This window comes from Leopardus geoffroyi, chromosome B3 (genome assembly GCF_018350155.1).
Source record: "Leopardus geoffroyi isolate Oge1 chromosome B3, O.geoffroyi_Oge1_pat1.0, whole genome shotgun sequence".
Taxonomy (NCBI): Eukaryota; Metazoa; Chordata; class Mammalia; order Carnivora; family Felidae; genus Leopardus; species Leopardus geoffroyi.
The window spans coordinates 52,630,538-52,646,362 of record NC_059337.1 but is presented as its reverse complement, the minus strand read 5'-3'; the positions used below and the strand labels follow the sequence as shown (position 1 = coordinate 52,646,362).

General features: G+C 42.1%; 1 protein-coding gene across 1 annotated transcript in view; it reads left to right on the top strand.

Annotated features, from left to right (window-relative positions):
- TMOD2 (tropomodulin 2) overlaps window positions 1-15,825 on the top strand; it is a 55,352-nt gene that overhangs the window by 12,508 nt on the left and 27,019 nt on the right. Inside the window, exons 2-5 of the mRNA XM_045449736.1 lie at window positions 869-1,063; window positions 2,912-3,068; window positions 8,087-8,209; window positions 12,518-12,604. Of these exons, the coding sequence (XP_045305692.1) occupies window positions 938-1,063; window positions 2,912-3,068; window positions 8,087-8,209; window positions 12,518-12,604 (493 nt within the window). The 5' untranslated portion in view covers window positions 869-937. The remainder of the gene's footprint in view (window positions 1-868; window positions 1,064-2,911; window positions 3,069-8,086; window positions 8,210-12,517; window positions 12,605-15,825) is intronic.

The following is a 15,825-nucleotide window of genomic DNA, read 5'->3' as shown; positions in this document are numbered from 1 at the left end:
GTATAAAAGAGTGGGTTGGAAGGAGAATGGACTAGAGGTATAATGAGATAGGGAGCATGACTAAGGAAACAAAAAGGAAATGGGACTAGGGGCTGCTGGGTGGCTCAGTCAGTTAAGCATCAGACTCTTGATTTCAGCTTAGTTCTTGATCTCAGGGTTGTGAGTTCAAGCCCATGTTGGGCTCTGCACTGGAAGTGAAGCCTACTTAAAAAAAAAAAAAGGAAATGGGACTATGGGACTAGAAAGAGAACAGAAGATGAGGGAAGAAGAAAAGAGAAACATGGAGAGAGTATGTAGTCAGGATTTTAGAATCTTACTTAGATGAATTGCAGGGAGTTAATGAACAATGCTTTCTCACACGGACATTCCAGACTCTTTCCTGAATGAGCCCCATTTTGTATTCCTCACATCACTCTCTCCCTGAAAAGACACAAGTATGCTTCTTACAACGGCTTTACAATTCGTGCATTGTTTTTCACTGTTTTCTATGGAAAGCTGGAGGAGGCAGAGTAGTGTGGTAGAAAGGCTCTCTACTCCACTGGGAACCAGGACGCCTGGCACATGCCAGCTCTGGAGCCTCGAGCAAGGCACTTAGCCACCTTTGCCTCAGAATCTTCATCTGTAAAATGGGATATTAATATCTGTCCAGGATTCCTTTCTGGACCGCTTGGAAAGATCTAAATAAGTGAAAGAATGCATATGAAAACCTTTTGTAAGCTGTCCGGTTGCTCTGCGGAGGGAGGTAATATTACCTTTTCTTTGAATTATTCGTCCAATAAAGACTCTGTTGGCAGATAGCAGAGCCCTGTCTCCTGTCAATAAGTCCAGTTCGTGGAATAAAATAACAGTGTCTCTTTCTTATTTGTAGTATTCTGAAGTCCTGGGAAGCTGGTCTGTTTAAATGTTCATGACCCATGAGAAGGGCATATAAGAAACCATGGCACTCCCTTTTCAAAAAGAGCTGGAGAAATACAAGAACATCGATGAAGATGAGCTTCTTGGCAAACTCTCAGAAGAGGAACTGAAACAGTTGGAAAATGTTCTTGATGACCTAGATCCCAAGGTTAGTGACCTGGAACTGAAGCAGTGTGGGTCATGATAGTATGGGATAAATGGTGTGGCTTGGTCATTAAACAATGGTAGAGAGATCCCTTAGCTCCAAATGCAAATTCTGGGTTCTTCCCCTGATTGGTTCTGGGTGATTCACTCTGACAAATTCATAAAGAACCTCAGTAGCCACATCTGTATAATACGGCAAACGTATTTCTCAAAAACCAATTTAATGTAAATAGTAAAAAATATTTTCCATTTCTTAAGAAAGGAACAGTCTGACTTAGGGAGGAAGAAAAGAAAGAGGGAAAGGGAACAAATCTTACCAAAGTTCTATTGTGAGGTCATACAGTCTACTGGGCACAGAAGCCATTGGAGTAAATTATATTATTCCCATTCAGGAGCGCCTGGGTGGCTCAGTCACTTGAGTGTCTGACTTGATTTCGGCTCAGGTCATGATCCCACGGTCATGGGATCAAGCCCTGTGTCAGGCTCCATGCTGAGTGTGGAGCCTGCTTGGGATATTCTCTCTCTCTCTCTCTCTTTCTCATTCTCTGCCCCCTGCCCCTCCCTTTGCCCCTTCCCCACTTGTGCATGCTTTCTCTCTCTCTCAAATAAATAAAATTTAAAAAATTAAAAATTTTAAAAATTAAAAAATTTTATTCCCATTTCATATATGAGGGGGACAAACTAGGAGAGGTAATTGATATAAGATCCCATATTGGGGCACCTGGGTGGCGCAGTCGGTTAAGCGTCCAACTTCAGCCAGGTCACGATCTCGCGGTCCGTGAGTTCGAGCCCCGCATCAGGCTCTGGGCTGATGGCTCAGAGCCTGGAGCCTGTTTCCGATTCTGTGTCTCCCTCTCTCTCTGCCCCTCGCCCGTTCATGCTCTGTCTCTCTCTGTCCCAAAAATAAATAAAAATGTTGAGAAAAAAAAAATTAAAAAAAAAAAAGATCCCATATTAGTAAACACCAGAGGTGGTATTTAAACCAAGTCTTTACCCCCAAATACAGATCTGTTTTATATCTTATTTATAAAAACTGCATAAATAACTTGAAACCTTTGGTGATCTTACAGCAATGGATAGATTTGAGTTATTATAACAACAATATCATGTAAATTTAAGTGGAGCTTCTAATATTTTTATCAGCTCTTGAAATGCTAAGTACCTTGTTACAGTGTTTGTTTAGCAAACACTTTCTTCAGTCCTGATAGTGTTATCTTAAACTTAGAATCAGAGTCATCCAAAATAGTGGTTTTTACTACAAATAAAAATGTCGCTAAAAATTATTTATATGATATTTTGATAGGCCAGACATTGGATATTTTATTTACTTAAAAATTTTTTTTTTAGTTTTGAAACTTAAGGAATCCCTAAGCTTCATCAAGCAAGTATCAGCATCTACCCTATTTGCTCACGTGCTTGGATGTTTTCCTAGGAGAGAGGCTAGAGATAGGAGAGGATAGCCATGTTGGCTCCTCATTTGTCTCCATATGCCTGCCTAGGAGCACATTGGGTACAGAGTTGGCCAAACCTAAGTGTGATCTGTGAGGAAGGAGGCCACGAAGGGTGGCTGGACTTTTGCCACCACATTCTAGAAAGCAGCTACAGAAGACTCAGAGGCTGCTCGAGCCGTTTATGTTCTGCCTGCACTCACTGGGAGCCTTCCTCTCAGCACAGGATGTTAGAGCAAGTAGGGCCTCAGAGACATGCCAGAGATCTCGGTCCTCAGTTCACGTATACGTCTCTGCACAGGTGCCCTGCCTCCCCAGTATCAGCAGGGCTGGGGTGGGGGGCGGGTAACAGAGCATCAGTAGGGCAAACACCTTCCTTCCTGCTCACACCTCTGTGTCATCAGAGCGCCCTGCTACCGGCTGGATTGCGACAGAAAGACCAGACACAGAAAGCAGCCACTGGCCCATTTGATCGTGAGCACCTCCTTATGTACCTGGAGAAGGAGGCTTTGGAACAGAAAGACAGGGAAGACTTTGTGCCCTTTACTGGAGAAAAGAAAGGTAAGGACCACAGGTACCACATCCTGGGACAAAGGGACTCTGGATACCTTGTCACAGGCGGTCCAGCAAGGGAACTGACCTGGAAGTGGGAAGGAAGCCCAAGAACTGGATTCTTTATTAAAAGAATCATGGCTGGTAGAGACATGTCAGTGTATATTTGTCCAATCCTGTAGAATGTACACTGCCATGAGCAAACCCTAATGTAATGTATGGACTTTGGGTGATAATGATGTCAATGTAGGTTCTTCAGTTATAACAAACTTAGCACTCTGCTGCAGGATGTCGATGGGGGAGGGTTTGTAAGTGTGGGACAAGGAGTATATTGGAACTCTCTGTACTGTGCTCTATGAACCTAAAAGTCCTCCAAAAAAATGACGTTTACTCAGCAAAAAAAATACAGCAGAATATATAGGCTAAATAAATGAATACTTAGAGTGTGATGGTACTCAAGTTAGTTCTATGAAAAATACCTTCAACCCCAAAGAAAAAGCTTTGGCAGTATGAGGTAGTGTCGTGCCTCAAAGGTTTATAGGCATTAGTGTGTTTCTCTTAGCCCGGTGCTTGACCAGCTGCAGACGCCCCTCAAGGCCTTTCTACTCCATGTCTAGGATAGTGGTGGCACCAGACCCCTAACCTGAGATGCTACCGTTAGAGACCAGTGCAGTCAACCATTCCCTCAGCCAGGATTTACCAGACACCAGGTGCTGGGGCCACAGTGAATAAGATCCTACCTTGCCCTCCAGGAGCTTGTGGTCTAGTGAGAAAAGCATTGTGATCATCCTGGTGAGGCTCTGAGGAGCAAAGGGATGTTTCTCCAAGACAAGGAAAACCCATCCTCCTTAGCTCTTAACCCTGGGCTCCCGTTTGGAGGAAAAATGGGTCCCAATAGCCTGTGCAGTTTCCACAGCTGCAGACAGTGACTTAGGCCCATGGATACTAATGGAATCATTGGTAACCTCATGGCAACTACAGTCTTTTTAAAATGCAAATCAGATCATGTCACTCCCCTGCTTCAAGTCTCAAATCCTTACTGTGGTCCTCAGAGCCCTGGGAGAGCTCACCTTGCCCACCTGTCTAATCTCATTTCCCCTTCTCTTGCTAAGTCTTAGCCCCATTGTCGTTGTTCATTTCCCCAAATGTGCCAAGTTCCTTTCCCATCCCAGGGTCTTCTCATGGCCCCTTCCTTCTGACCCACATTCCCATTTCTCACATTCTAAACACCTCAGCTTAAATGTCAGGTCCTTGGGCTTTCCCTGACCTTCCCTTCTTTCTGCCATGACACTCATTTATTGCTTTCACAGCACTATCTCAGTGTTGTTCGTCATTTTGTCTATTTACTTTGGGTTTGTGTGTTTCCCACATTAGATGAGATCCCTACAGTGGGACTGTGTCTCTCTTGCATCCCAGCATAGAAACTGGCACTGGGGAGGCACTTGATAAACAGGGGTTCGAATGAATGCCACCTCAGAGCTGCTGTTCGGGGTCCTGGGGGGCAGGAGCATAGTTCCTCAGTTGGCATGAGTCAGAGCAACATCTGGCAGTCCTCTGAATTGTGCACATTTGATGCATCAGGCACCACTGACAACGTCAATTTATTAAGAAAGTGAAGTTGGACAGTGACAAATTGGGCAAATAACTAAGGAATACCATAGAAATATGGAGCTGTTTCTAAGGCAGTGTAACTGCTGTTGGATCGATTTCATTGTGAAAGAACAATTACAATGTCAAATCTTCAATAAAATCCCAATTAACATCCAATATTAGGATAGTGACAGAATAATAAGAGGAAAGTTGTGGTTGCTTCTTCTCAGAGTACAGGTCTGGGGGGGCAGCAATGGTAAAGTATCTCTCAATCCAGATTAATTTCCAGATGTTTCACATGGGAGTTAGGAGTCCAGGAGCAGTCTGAGTAGTAAATGGTAATACAGAAGGGGCACACAAATTGCATAGTGCTTAGGAGAAGGTTGAGAAGCAACACAGTTGGACAAAATGAGCAGAGAGCAAGTTTTCCAAACAGAGCGGAGGGATCAGAGCAGAGTCTGCAGCGCCCCTGGAAGGACCAGCAGATGACCTGGTCCCAGGTAACCAACTGGGAGCAGTGGGAGGCAATCATGAAAGCCTCAGAAGAGGGGCTGTACAACTTCAGTTCTGAATACCGTGTGCCCTGGGCCCTGAGGTTCCTGGGCCACATTTAACTTTCTGTGATGGTTTTATTCACTTAGAACATGATGTGTGATTGCCCTGCCCCTAAAAATGGATATGCACCAGCAGTTGTCCTAAATTTTGACAACTGGGGGCCACCTGTGTACCTGGTGTTTTGGGTAATCCTAAACACTACCAGGAAGGAGAAATGTAGAAGCCTATTTGACTCTGGAATCAAGATCATCTGAGCCACAAGGAAAATGCTTTGGGCTGCAGATACTGTGAAAAATAAGTCTGGGATGAACCCCAGCATCTGAGATGTTATTGATTGGTTATTTTCTTTTTCATTTTCTATCTTCTAGTCATTCTCCTTGTATTTTTCATCATTCTCCAGTGTATTTTCCTTCTTTCTGGGAAATGTGGCAGTTTATGTGATGCTGAGGCAGGAAGCAGTTTGATGGTCAATGGTAGAGACCTTGACCCCAGATTGACCACAAGCAGTGGTGTCTCTCTAGGGTGCCCAGCTCTACCTAGTCCCTGTTAACATATGCAAGCATTTGAAGATCTGGTAAACTATCAGGAAGTCTGTAGCCCCTGCAACCAGGGACATCTCTTGAAGAGGATTCATGAAGGAGAGTTACTGACTTTGGGTTTGACCTTTACCTTTCCAATGGGAGTAGGGAAGAGTGGCTAGCCATGGAGACCTAGAAACAGTGTTGGTCCCCATTGGCTGAAGCTGGAGCCAGCTGTCTGTTCTACCCAAGGGGACAGAGGAGAGGGCAATTGAAGGGTGTGTCTTTAGGGAACTCCAAAGATCAAAATGGAGGAGAACAATGTCAAAGATCATGCCAAGAAGTAAGAGCAGCTCCAAAAAAGAAACCACAAATCAAAAGCTGGAAGGAATTGGAAAAAAGTGCAAGTAGGTCTGGAGTATTGCTATGGCAGATCTGGAATGTCCTGGGTTTCCCTTTATGAGTCATTGCCCATGTGGGATGTGGGTACGTTGACCTGGCTAAGTGTTAGGAGCAGGTAACATGCGATTCTCCCACTGATGTGATTGTCAGTCCAGAGGTTGAGGCTGGTGAGGTAGGGCATAGATATCGACATATTCAGAAGTAAGTCAGGGTCAAAGTAAATGGAATCTGGCTGACAGGATGAAGCAGGAGTTGCTGGCAGAGTATGTGCGTATGGGAAGCACAGAGTACCTTGCTGTTCACAGACCACCATAATTCTAAAAATGTCAACCCTGATTTCTCCCTTTAAATCTGACTTCCTTTGGTTCTAGAGAGGTGGCTGTGTCCCCAGGTCACTACACTAGTCCAAGTGACCCTAGATACAGCATCCTAGTAGTCAACAATATCAGTCTAGAGGGAAAAACTCTGGAAGAGCACCAGTTTGTCCCTCAGGAACCTCCAATTTGCAAGGTCCAAAGCAAGAACACAAATAGAAGTCCATGTGCCATTTTTTATATTTAAAAGCTAACCAACTGTTGGGGCGCCTGGGTGGCTCAGTTGATTAAGTGTCTGACTTCAGCTCAGGTCATGATTTTGCAGTTTTGTGGGTTCGAGCCCCACATCAGGTTCTGTGCTGACAGCTCAGAGCCTGGAGCCTGCTTCAGATTCTGTGTCTCTGTCTACCCTTCCCATGCTCATGCTCTGTCTGTCTCAATAATAAATAAATGTTAAAAAATTTTTTGAAAAACTAACAAACTATTAAAATATGTTTTATACTGTGGGGTACCTGGGTCTTTCAGTTGGTTCGGCATCCAGCTCTTGATTTCAGCACAGGTTATGATCTCACAGTTCATGAGATTGGGCTCCGCGCTGACAGTGGAGAGCCTGTTTGGGATTCTCTTTCTCCCTCTCTCTCTGCCCTTGCCTGCTTTCATGCTCTTTCTCTCTCTCTAAAATAAACAAACTTAAAAAAATATATATGTTTGGGTCACCGGGTGGCTCAGTTAGTTAAGCATCTGACTACTGATTTCAGTTCAGGTCGCAATCTCATGGTTCATGGGATCGAGCCCTGTGTCAGGCTCTATGCTGATAGCACAGAGCCTGCTTGGATTTTCTCTCTCCCTGTGTCTTCCCCTCCCCTGTTCATGTATGCTCTCTTTCTCTCTCTCAAACTAAATAAATAAATAATACACACACACACACACACACACACACACACACACACACACTCCTACAAATACACCTAGAAAGCCAGGATTCTTGGACTTCTAAAAGTTTCATGCAAGCATATGAGTCTGTCTTACACTGCTGGGCTTCAGCACACATATTTGACACCCAGCCTACATACCCAAGCTTCATCTATACTCACCCACAAATAGCCTCCTCTTGGCCTAGAGTGACATGGGGAAGGGATTCATGCAGGCCTTGGAAGCAGGTTTAGGTGTCTTTGGGCAGAGAATTCCAGGGTTCTAGATGCGTGGAGCATGGTCTAGCAGGTAGCCTGGATTCTGGATGGTAATGTCTCTTTGACCCCATGACTCCTTCCTCGATATGGGGAGGAGGGAGATTGCAGGAGAGGAAGATCAGAGTGGGGCCCTCTAAAGTGTGGGGCCTGTGGCAGGACCTCTCTTGTCCAGGTCTAAGGGCAATGGTGGCGATCAATGGTAGAGAGGTAAAAACTACCGTTTCCCTGTCTGTTTAAAGACTGTTGTCTCCTCACATCTTTGTGTTGCAAAACACAGGATTCCTCCTCTGACATTCCTTCCCTCTGATAGTAGATTAATGCTACTGCCATCCTAGCAATTAAGGAATCCCAGTTGGGCATGCAACTTTTAGTGGCCAGAGCTTCATTGTCTGGTCAGTCCTTTTACCCTACCCTGGTCAGCAACACACAATGGTTTTTGTTTTTTTTCTGATTTAAAGGGAGAGTCTTCATCCCCAAAGAAAAGCCCGTAGAAACTCGTAAAGAAGAAAAAGTGACCCTTGACCCAGAACTAGAAGAAGCTTTGGCCAGCGCCTCTGACACCGAACTCTATGATCTTGCAGGTTAGTCCTCAACTCTGGGAACCTTGCCTGTCTGGCTCTGTGACCTCCAGGCACTCACCGGCACCCCAGCAGCAGCCTTTGAGCTTCTCTATAACTACTGATAAGGATTGCAATACCAGGTTCTCTTCTGTTATTATGTGGCTGTAAGACTCAATGCAAGTGACTTAACCTCTCTGAGCAAACCTTACTTTGCTGTATGTGTCTCACCTATAAAATTTAGAGTCCTATCTCAGATGTGAACTGTCCCAATAATACCTATGTTACAAAATTCAAGAGTTTGAGAAACCAAAGGGAATAAATCTAAAGGAGCACTGAGAATTTAAACAACAAAATAATAGCCCTCACTCTTTCTAAGGAGCTTTCATATTTGCATTTTATCACATTTTATCCTCATAAAATATTCATGAAGCTCTTGCCCTTCCCCACAGTCACCATTCCATTCTGATTGCCACTAAGAGGTTTGTTAGCCCCACAGTGGAGCAGGAGTTATTTACCATTACATCCACGCAGGAAGTAAAGCCAATCAGCCCGATCTCATCTTTTTCTAGTTTTCTTAACGATAGCAACACAATAGTAAATGTTGTTATGATTTGAATTGATTATACATGCACATAGGCAAAACACAAATAGTATAGAAGAATGGGAAGTCAAGATGGCAGTAGATTAGGGGTCAGCTAACTGCGACCTGCCTCCTGTTTTTGTAAATAAACTATTACTGGAACATAACAACAACAACAACAAAAGGCTATGTACTGAAAGTAAGTTTCTGTGGCACCTGGGTGGATCAGTCGGTTTAGCACCCGACTCTTGATTCTGGCTCATGGTCATAATGTCACGTTTTGTGGAATTGAGCCCCGCATCCTGCTGTGTGCTAACAGCACAGAGCCTGCTTGGGATTCTCTATCTCCCTGTCTCTCTGCCCCTCCCCCAATCACTTTCTCTCTCTCTCTCTCTCTCTCTCTCTCTCTCAAAAATAAATACATAAATGTTAAAAAAAAGAGAAAGTTTCTTACCCTAATTAAGCCTCCTCCCATTTCTAATATATCCTTCAAGAAAGATTCTATGCATATACCAGCATATTTGTGCATTAATGGGATGCGTTTTTTTTCCAAGTGGGATGTAAATATGGATTATTAGGGTTATTAGGTCACCACAGGATAAAGGTGCTTTCAGAAACAGTTCACAAGCTTTGGTAAAAATTCTCACATCTTTATTCCACTGAAAGACATTTGTAATAATAATCCTCCCTCCCAGGAGAACCAGCCATGCCATCTCAGCTACATTTCCATTCCTTCTGTGATAGTCATCAATATTAAGTTCACATATTTGAACCTGTCTTAGAAATCACTGCAGGAGTTAAGGCATCTGCATCATGCAGTTAAGAAGGTGCTTTGCAGTGACCTTTTTTCTTAGCCCTGTGGTTGCTGTGGAGGGATCTTGTTATGGTTACTGCTCCTCTCAAGGGTTGTCTCATGGACATGCCCAAAGGGAGAATGCATGGCTGGGCTCGAATTCCCAGGAAATGCTGAAGAAAGGAGAAAGAGAAAAACACCAACCATTCGAAATAATCTAGATTCTGAAATTCATACAATAATAATACCAGGGGAATAATCCAGAAAGAAAACTGTGTTATTATCTCTACTCAGCCTCACTCCATCATCAGGTGCTCCCTCAGAGCTCACGAAGCCCACCTGGGGGTGGGTGACAGCATCTTCTCTAGGGTGGATCTTTCTCGAAGATCAAGAGCAGCCCCGTGAGTGGATGGGCTGACAGCCAATGAGGTTTAGATAACAATGAGTATCAATGGCCTGCACATGTTATGATGGCAGGTAGACAATGGCAAGGGAGCAGCAGCTGACCACCAAGGCAGCATTTCTCAGAGCGTCTGTACCTCAGCTTGACCACCAGCTCTGCTGGTCTAGAGATTTCATCTTGTCTATGCACATAAGGGCCATCAGTTTGGGGTGGATCCACTAGCCAGATTCCCAGGAAACAGATAAAACAAAAATTGAAACTTGGCAAGGGGAGCCAAATTATAATTAGAAGTTGCTCAGTGAAGGGGCGTCTGGGTGGCTCAGTAGGTTAAGCATCCAACTTCGGTTCAGGTCATGATCTCATAGTTTGTGAGTTTGAGCCCTGCATCGGGCTTTGTGTTGACAGCTCAGAGCTTAGAGCCTGCTTCGGATTCTGTGTCAACCTCTCTCTCTGCCTCTCCCCTGCTCACACTGTCTCTTTTTCTCAAAAATAAATAAACTTAAAAAAAAAATCTAAAAAAAAAAAAAGTTGCTCAGTGCATATAGGGCCAAAACAAGATATATTTGGATGACCTAAGTGGCTTGTGTCTATCAAATAGGGCATCTTCTGCTCAATGTCGCTCCTCATCAGGGAAATACACATCAAAACCACACTCAGATATCACCTCACGCCAGTCAGAGTGGCCAAAATGAACAAATCAGGAGACTATAGATGCTGGAGAGGATGTGGAGAAACGGGAACCCTCTTGCACTGTTGGTGGGAATGCAAATTGGTGCAGCCACTCTGGAAAACAGTGTGGAGGTTCCTCAAAAAATTAAAAATAGACCTACCCTATGACCCAGCAATAGCACTGCTAGGAATTTACCCAAGGGATACAGGAGTACTGATGCATAGGGGCACTTGTACCCCAATGTTTATAGCAGCGCTCTCAACAATAGCCAAATTGTGGAAAGAGCCTAAATGTCCATCAACTGATGAATGGATAAAGAAATTGTGGTTTATATATACAATGGAGTACTACGTGGCAATGAGAAAGAATGAAATATGGCCCTTTGTAGCAACATGGATGGAACTGGAAAGTGTGATGCTAAGTGAAATAAGCCATACAGAGAAAGACAGATACCATATGGTTTCACTCTTATATGGATCCTGAGAAACTTAACAGAAACCCATGGAGGAGGGGAAGGAAAAAAAAAAAAAAGGTTAGAGTGGAAGAGAGCCAAAGCATAAGAGACTCTTAAAAACTGAGAACAAACTGAGGGTTGATGGGGGGTGGGAAGGAGGGGAGGGTGGGTGATGTGTATTGAGGAGGGCACCTTTTGGGATGAGCACTGGGTGTTGTATGGAAACCAATTTGACAATAAACTTCATATATTGAAAAAAAAAAGAAAAAAATTTAAAAAAATTAAAAAAACAAATAGGGCATCTTCTCCTTAGGCAGTGCCAGAAACACAGCAACAAATTCTTATTTCTTTAACAAGAATGTGTAAAGCACTTAGAACATTGTCTGATGCATGGGAAGTCATTTAATCTTTGTAACACTTGAAGAATAATTATTATCCCTATTTTACAGATGAGGAAACTGATGTTCAGGGGCATTTAATAACTTCCCAAGTCACACAGGTAGTTTGTGATAGAACCAGGATTCTAACTCTAGGTGACTGCTCCTGAGTACCACTCTTAACCCTGGACTTGTTGGCTCTACACCTTTGCCCTTTATTGGGCTGCTGCTGGCTGCCTCCCTCCTCCTGATGTGTCGATTACGGTACAGCTGATGAGGAGCTCTGAGATGCTCCTCCACTACCTATTGACAGATGACTTGTCCTGGGATTCTTCTCCAGGTGGCCAGTCTCATCTGTACAGTTTCATTGGAAGATTGGGCAGTTGTGTTTCAGCCTGCCCAGAGCTCATTCTCGCCCAGTGCTGTTTCTTGCGTCCTGTGCTGCCTCCTGGTGCAAGCTTCACATAATACAGGAGACTGAAAATCTCAGTATGCTTATATGGGCTTTTATTGCTGACATCTCTTTTATTTACCACCCTAGGATGCTGTAAACTGGAGAGGAAAACTGTTGGTCCTGAGAAAGGGGTGGCTTACATTGAAAGAGGCCCATGATCTTTCTGTTATTTGCCTCTGGGAGAGTACATGCTGTAATCTATATAACGTTAGATCTTAAAATATCCTTAGACTCAGTCCCACCTTCACATTTTACAGATGAGAAAACAGAAAGGTTGAGTCTACTTAACTAGGAGGTCTAAGCAAGTTTTCAGTAATTTGGGGACATAACTGGACCATTGTCCCCAGATGCTAAATGATTCTACCCGTATAGCCCCAGAAAGACATCTGAAGATTGCTGGTGGCCTTGGAAAGAGATTTTTTTAATATATAAGCTTATTTAACACTGTATGTGTCCCACACACTATGCAAGGCTGGGGGGCTCTGGACACTTACCTTTATGATATGAAGAATTGTTCTTCAAGGAAAATTAACATTGTGGACATCCTAATGTGCCTTCCCAAACTTAATGTATATTCACTGTTAATCTTTGTTTTTAGCTGTTCTTGGAGTACACAATTTACTCAACAATCCAAAGTTTGATGAAGAAACGGCCAGCACTAAAGGTGGCAAAGTGCCCGTGAGAAGTAAGTTGATGTGGAGTCTGTGGTGTGTGAAAATTGAGAGCTTCAGGTGGTGTTGATAAGAGGGATGCCTGTTGAATCCAGAGTTCCATCCTGTAGGCTTTGAAGGTAGATTCTGTCAACGCACTAAGGATCACTGGGCTCTGGGCATTCAAACCAGAATAGGGAAGCCAATAATCAAAGTTTTTGCAGCATAATGGACCAATCAGTGTGTTTTGCCCAGAACATACTCTTTTGGTGGGTCTACTCACCCAAAATATAAAATTGCTGTTAAAAAGGTTGCATAGTCAACAGAGATTGCAGAGTTTCATGTTCCTGACGATGCTTTTTAATCAATAATAGTATTTTCAGTAAGTTCCCTTTTCTATTAGGTATCTTTGTTTTCTCAATAATGGACACAGGTCATTAGAATTTGAATTCCTACTTCCCCCTGAGAATGTGAAAGACACACTGGCATGGACTTAGCCGGCATAGAAAGTTCAAGACCACAATTCTCTGTGTCAGCATTTCCCAGAAAAGCGTACACTTTATTAGACTCTCGTATTTACTCATTCATTAGTTATCTACTGAATACCTTACGCATCAGGAATGTTCTAGGTATGAAGATAAAAAATGGTCTCTGCCTAAAGGAACTTATCTGTCCATGGGAGGGACGGACCAACAATCAAGTAATTTTGCTACAGTGCGATCCAGGTGCTGTAAAAACTTGCAGAAGATTACAGATTTTTCTTAGGTGAAGTGTATTTTATTCTCTTTGAAGGAGACTTAGCAGGTACTTTCTAGTCTGAGCAGCATATTTACAGACCATCATTGATACTGAGCTATTTATCCAAACAATGAGCAGTATTACTTTTTTTTTCATTTTTGCCTATTCATATAGATGAAAAATGTTTATCCTTTTTAACTTCAGTATCAAAGGGTAACATTCTGACAACATGTTTGTTTTTAAAAATCTGGCGCATAATCTTCTGGGCTTTTATGCACAGACATATCATTAACTTTTTTTAAGGCTTTTTTTTTTTTTTTTAGAATTTTATGTACACAGCAAAACTGAGCAGAAGGCACACAGATTTCCCATATACTCCCTGTCCTCAATTCATGCATAGCTTCCTCCATTACCAACATCCCCCACCAGAGTGGTACATATGTTACACTTCATGAACCTACAGTGACACATCATTATCACCCTAAGTCTGTTGTTTACATTAGCGTTAACTCTTGGGGTTGTACATTCTATGGGTTTGGACAAATGTATAATGACATGGATCCACCATTATGATATCATGCAGCGTAGTTTCATCTATGCTTTCTTCTAGGGGGTTTATTGTTTTGCATTTTACATTTAGGTGAAAATTTTTGAGTTAATTTTTGTGAAGGGTCTAAGGTCTGTGTCTAGACTCTTTTTTTATGCATTGTTTGTGTATGGTTGTCCAGTTCTAGCACCATTTACTGAAAATACTCTTCTCCATCGCATTTTTTGCTCCTTTATTGAAAATCAGTTGACTGTATTTATGTGGATCTATTTCTGGGCTCTCTACTCTGTTATACTGATCTGTTTGTCTATTCTTTCACCAATACCACACTCTTTTGATTACTGTAGTTTTGTAGTAAGTCTTAAAGTTGAGTAGTGTCAGTCCTCCAACTTTGTTCTTTTTCAGTATTGTGTTGGTTTTTCTTGGTCTTTTGCCTCTTCCTATAAACTTTAAAATCAGTTTGTTGATGTATACAAAATAACTTGCTGGGATTGCATTGAATCTACACCTCAAGTTGAGAAGAACTGACATCTTGACAATATTGGTTCTCTTGCAGTTATCCCTCCATTTAGTTCTTTTTGATTTCTTTCAATAAAGTTTTGTAGTTTTCTTCATCTAGATCTTGTACAGATTTTTTATACGTACAAATGAAATACCTAAGTATTTCATTTTTCATTAACTTTTTTTCAAATTGTGGTTCTCTTCTTTTATCAGTACATGTCGGTTTGCCCCCTTCTTTTAATGAATAGATCACATCTTATTATGAGAGATTATGCTGTAACTTAACCATTTTCATATTGATAGGCTTTGTGTTTATCATATTTTGCTGTCACAAGTAATATGTCAGTGAACATCCCTGAAAAATACCTTTATGTATTTGTGCTTTTTTTTCTCTGTAGATTAGACTCCTAGATACAGAATTACTGGGTCATAGAGTACCCACATTTTACATGTTGATAAGTAAGGCCAAATTACTCCCAAAAAGTTTGTACCAGTTTACGTTCTCACCATCAACGTAAGAGGATGTGTTTGACTTCACAGTTGTTGCCAATTCTATTGAGAGAATAGAGATTCTTCAAAGAATTCAACAACAATTCAAAGAGATTGTTGTTATCTCTTTTTACATTTTTGTGCTAGTCAAATGGTGTTCCATTTTTTAACTTCACAATTTAATTACTTTTTATATTTTTGGTTGAGTGACAGATTCTTCTGATCATATTATTTGTTCATTTTTAATTGGATTGTCTACTAATTTGTAGGAGCCCTGTGTATATTGGGATAGTAACAGTGTGTATGTTAAATATATACTGCAAATGTTTTCTGTTAACTGCTTTTGAGAATTGTTCCATTCTGCCTTTCTGTCCCTTTCTCTTCCCATACCTTCCTCAAAATTAAAGCTCCAAATGGAAATCAGAGAAGGATGAGGTATGGTCAAGAGGCCAGAAGGGGCACCTGGCTGGCTCAATTGGTAGAGCAACTCTTGATCTCAAGGTCATGAGTTTGAACCCCACATTAGGTATGGAGCCTACTTAAAAGGAACAAATAAATAATATTAAAAAAAAAAAAAAGAGGCCAAAGGAATAGTATGGTTTTGGAAATGAAGAAACTTATTTCTTTTTTGAATCTCAGCTCCTGTAGCTTGATGATTATAGTCTGAAAGTGGTCCATATACAGCAGCAATAACTGCTTGTGGATTTGGTGGGACGGGGGGGGTAGGTTGGAGTTTACTATAGGGCCTTCTGAACTTTTGGTTCCATGTAGCATCAGCCACTGAGACTTCTTTGCATTGCAGTTGAGAAACATCAGTGTTTGAAACTGTGACTCAGAACTGTATCATTCCCATGTTTGTTTAGTTGAGAATCATCAGCTTTACTATCACTGATATTAGAGTATTATTGGAATTGGAGCATAGGAAGAAAAGGTCATTTTGAGGGAAGTCATCTCTGATTTTGGAAGGAGAGCCCTTACACT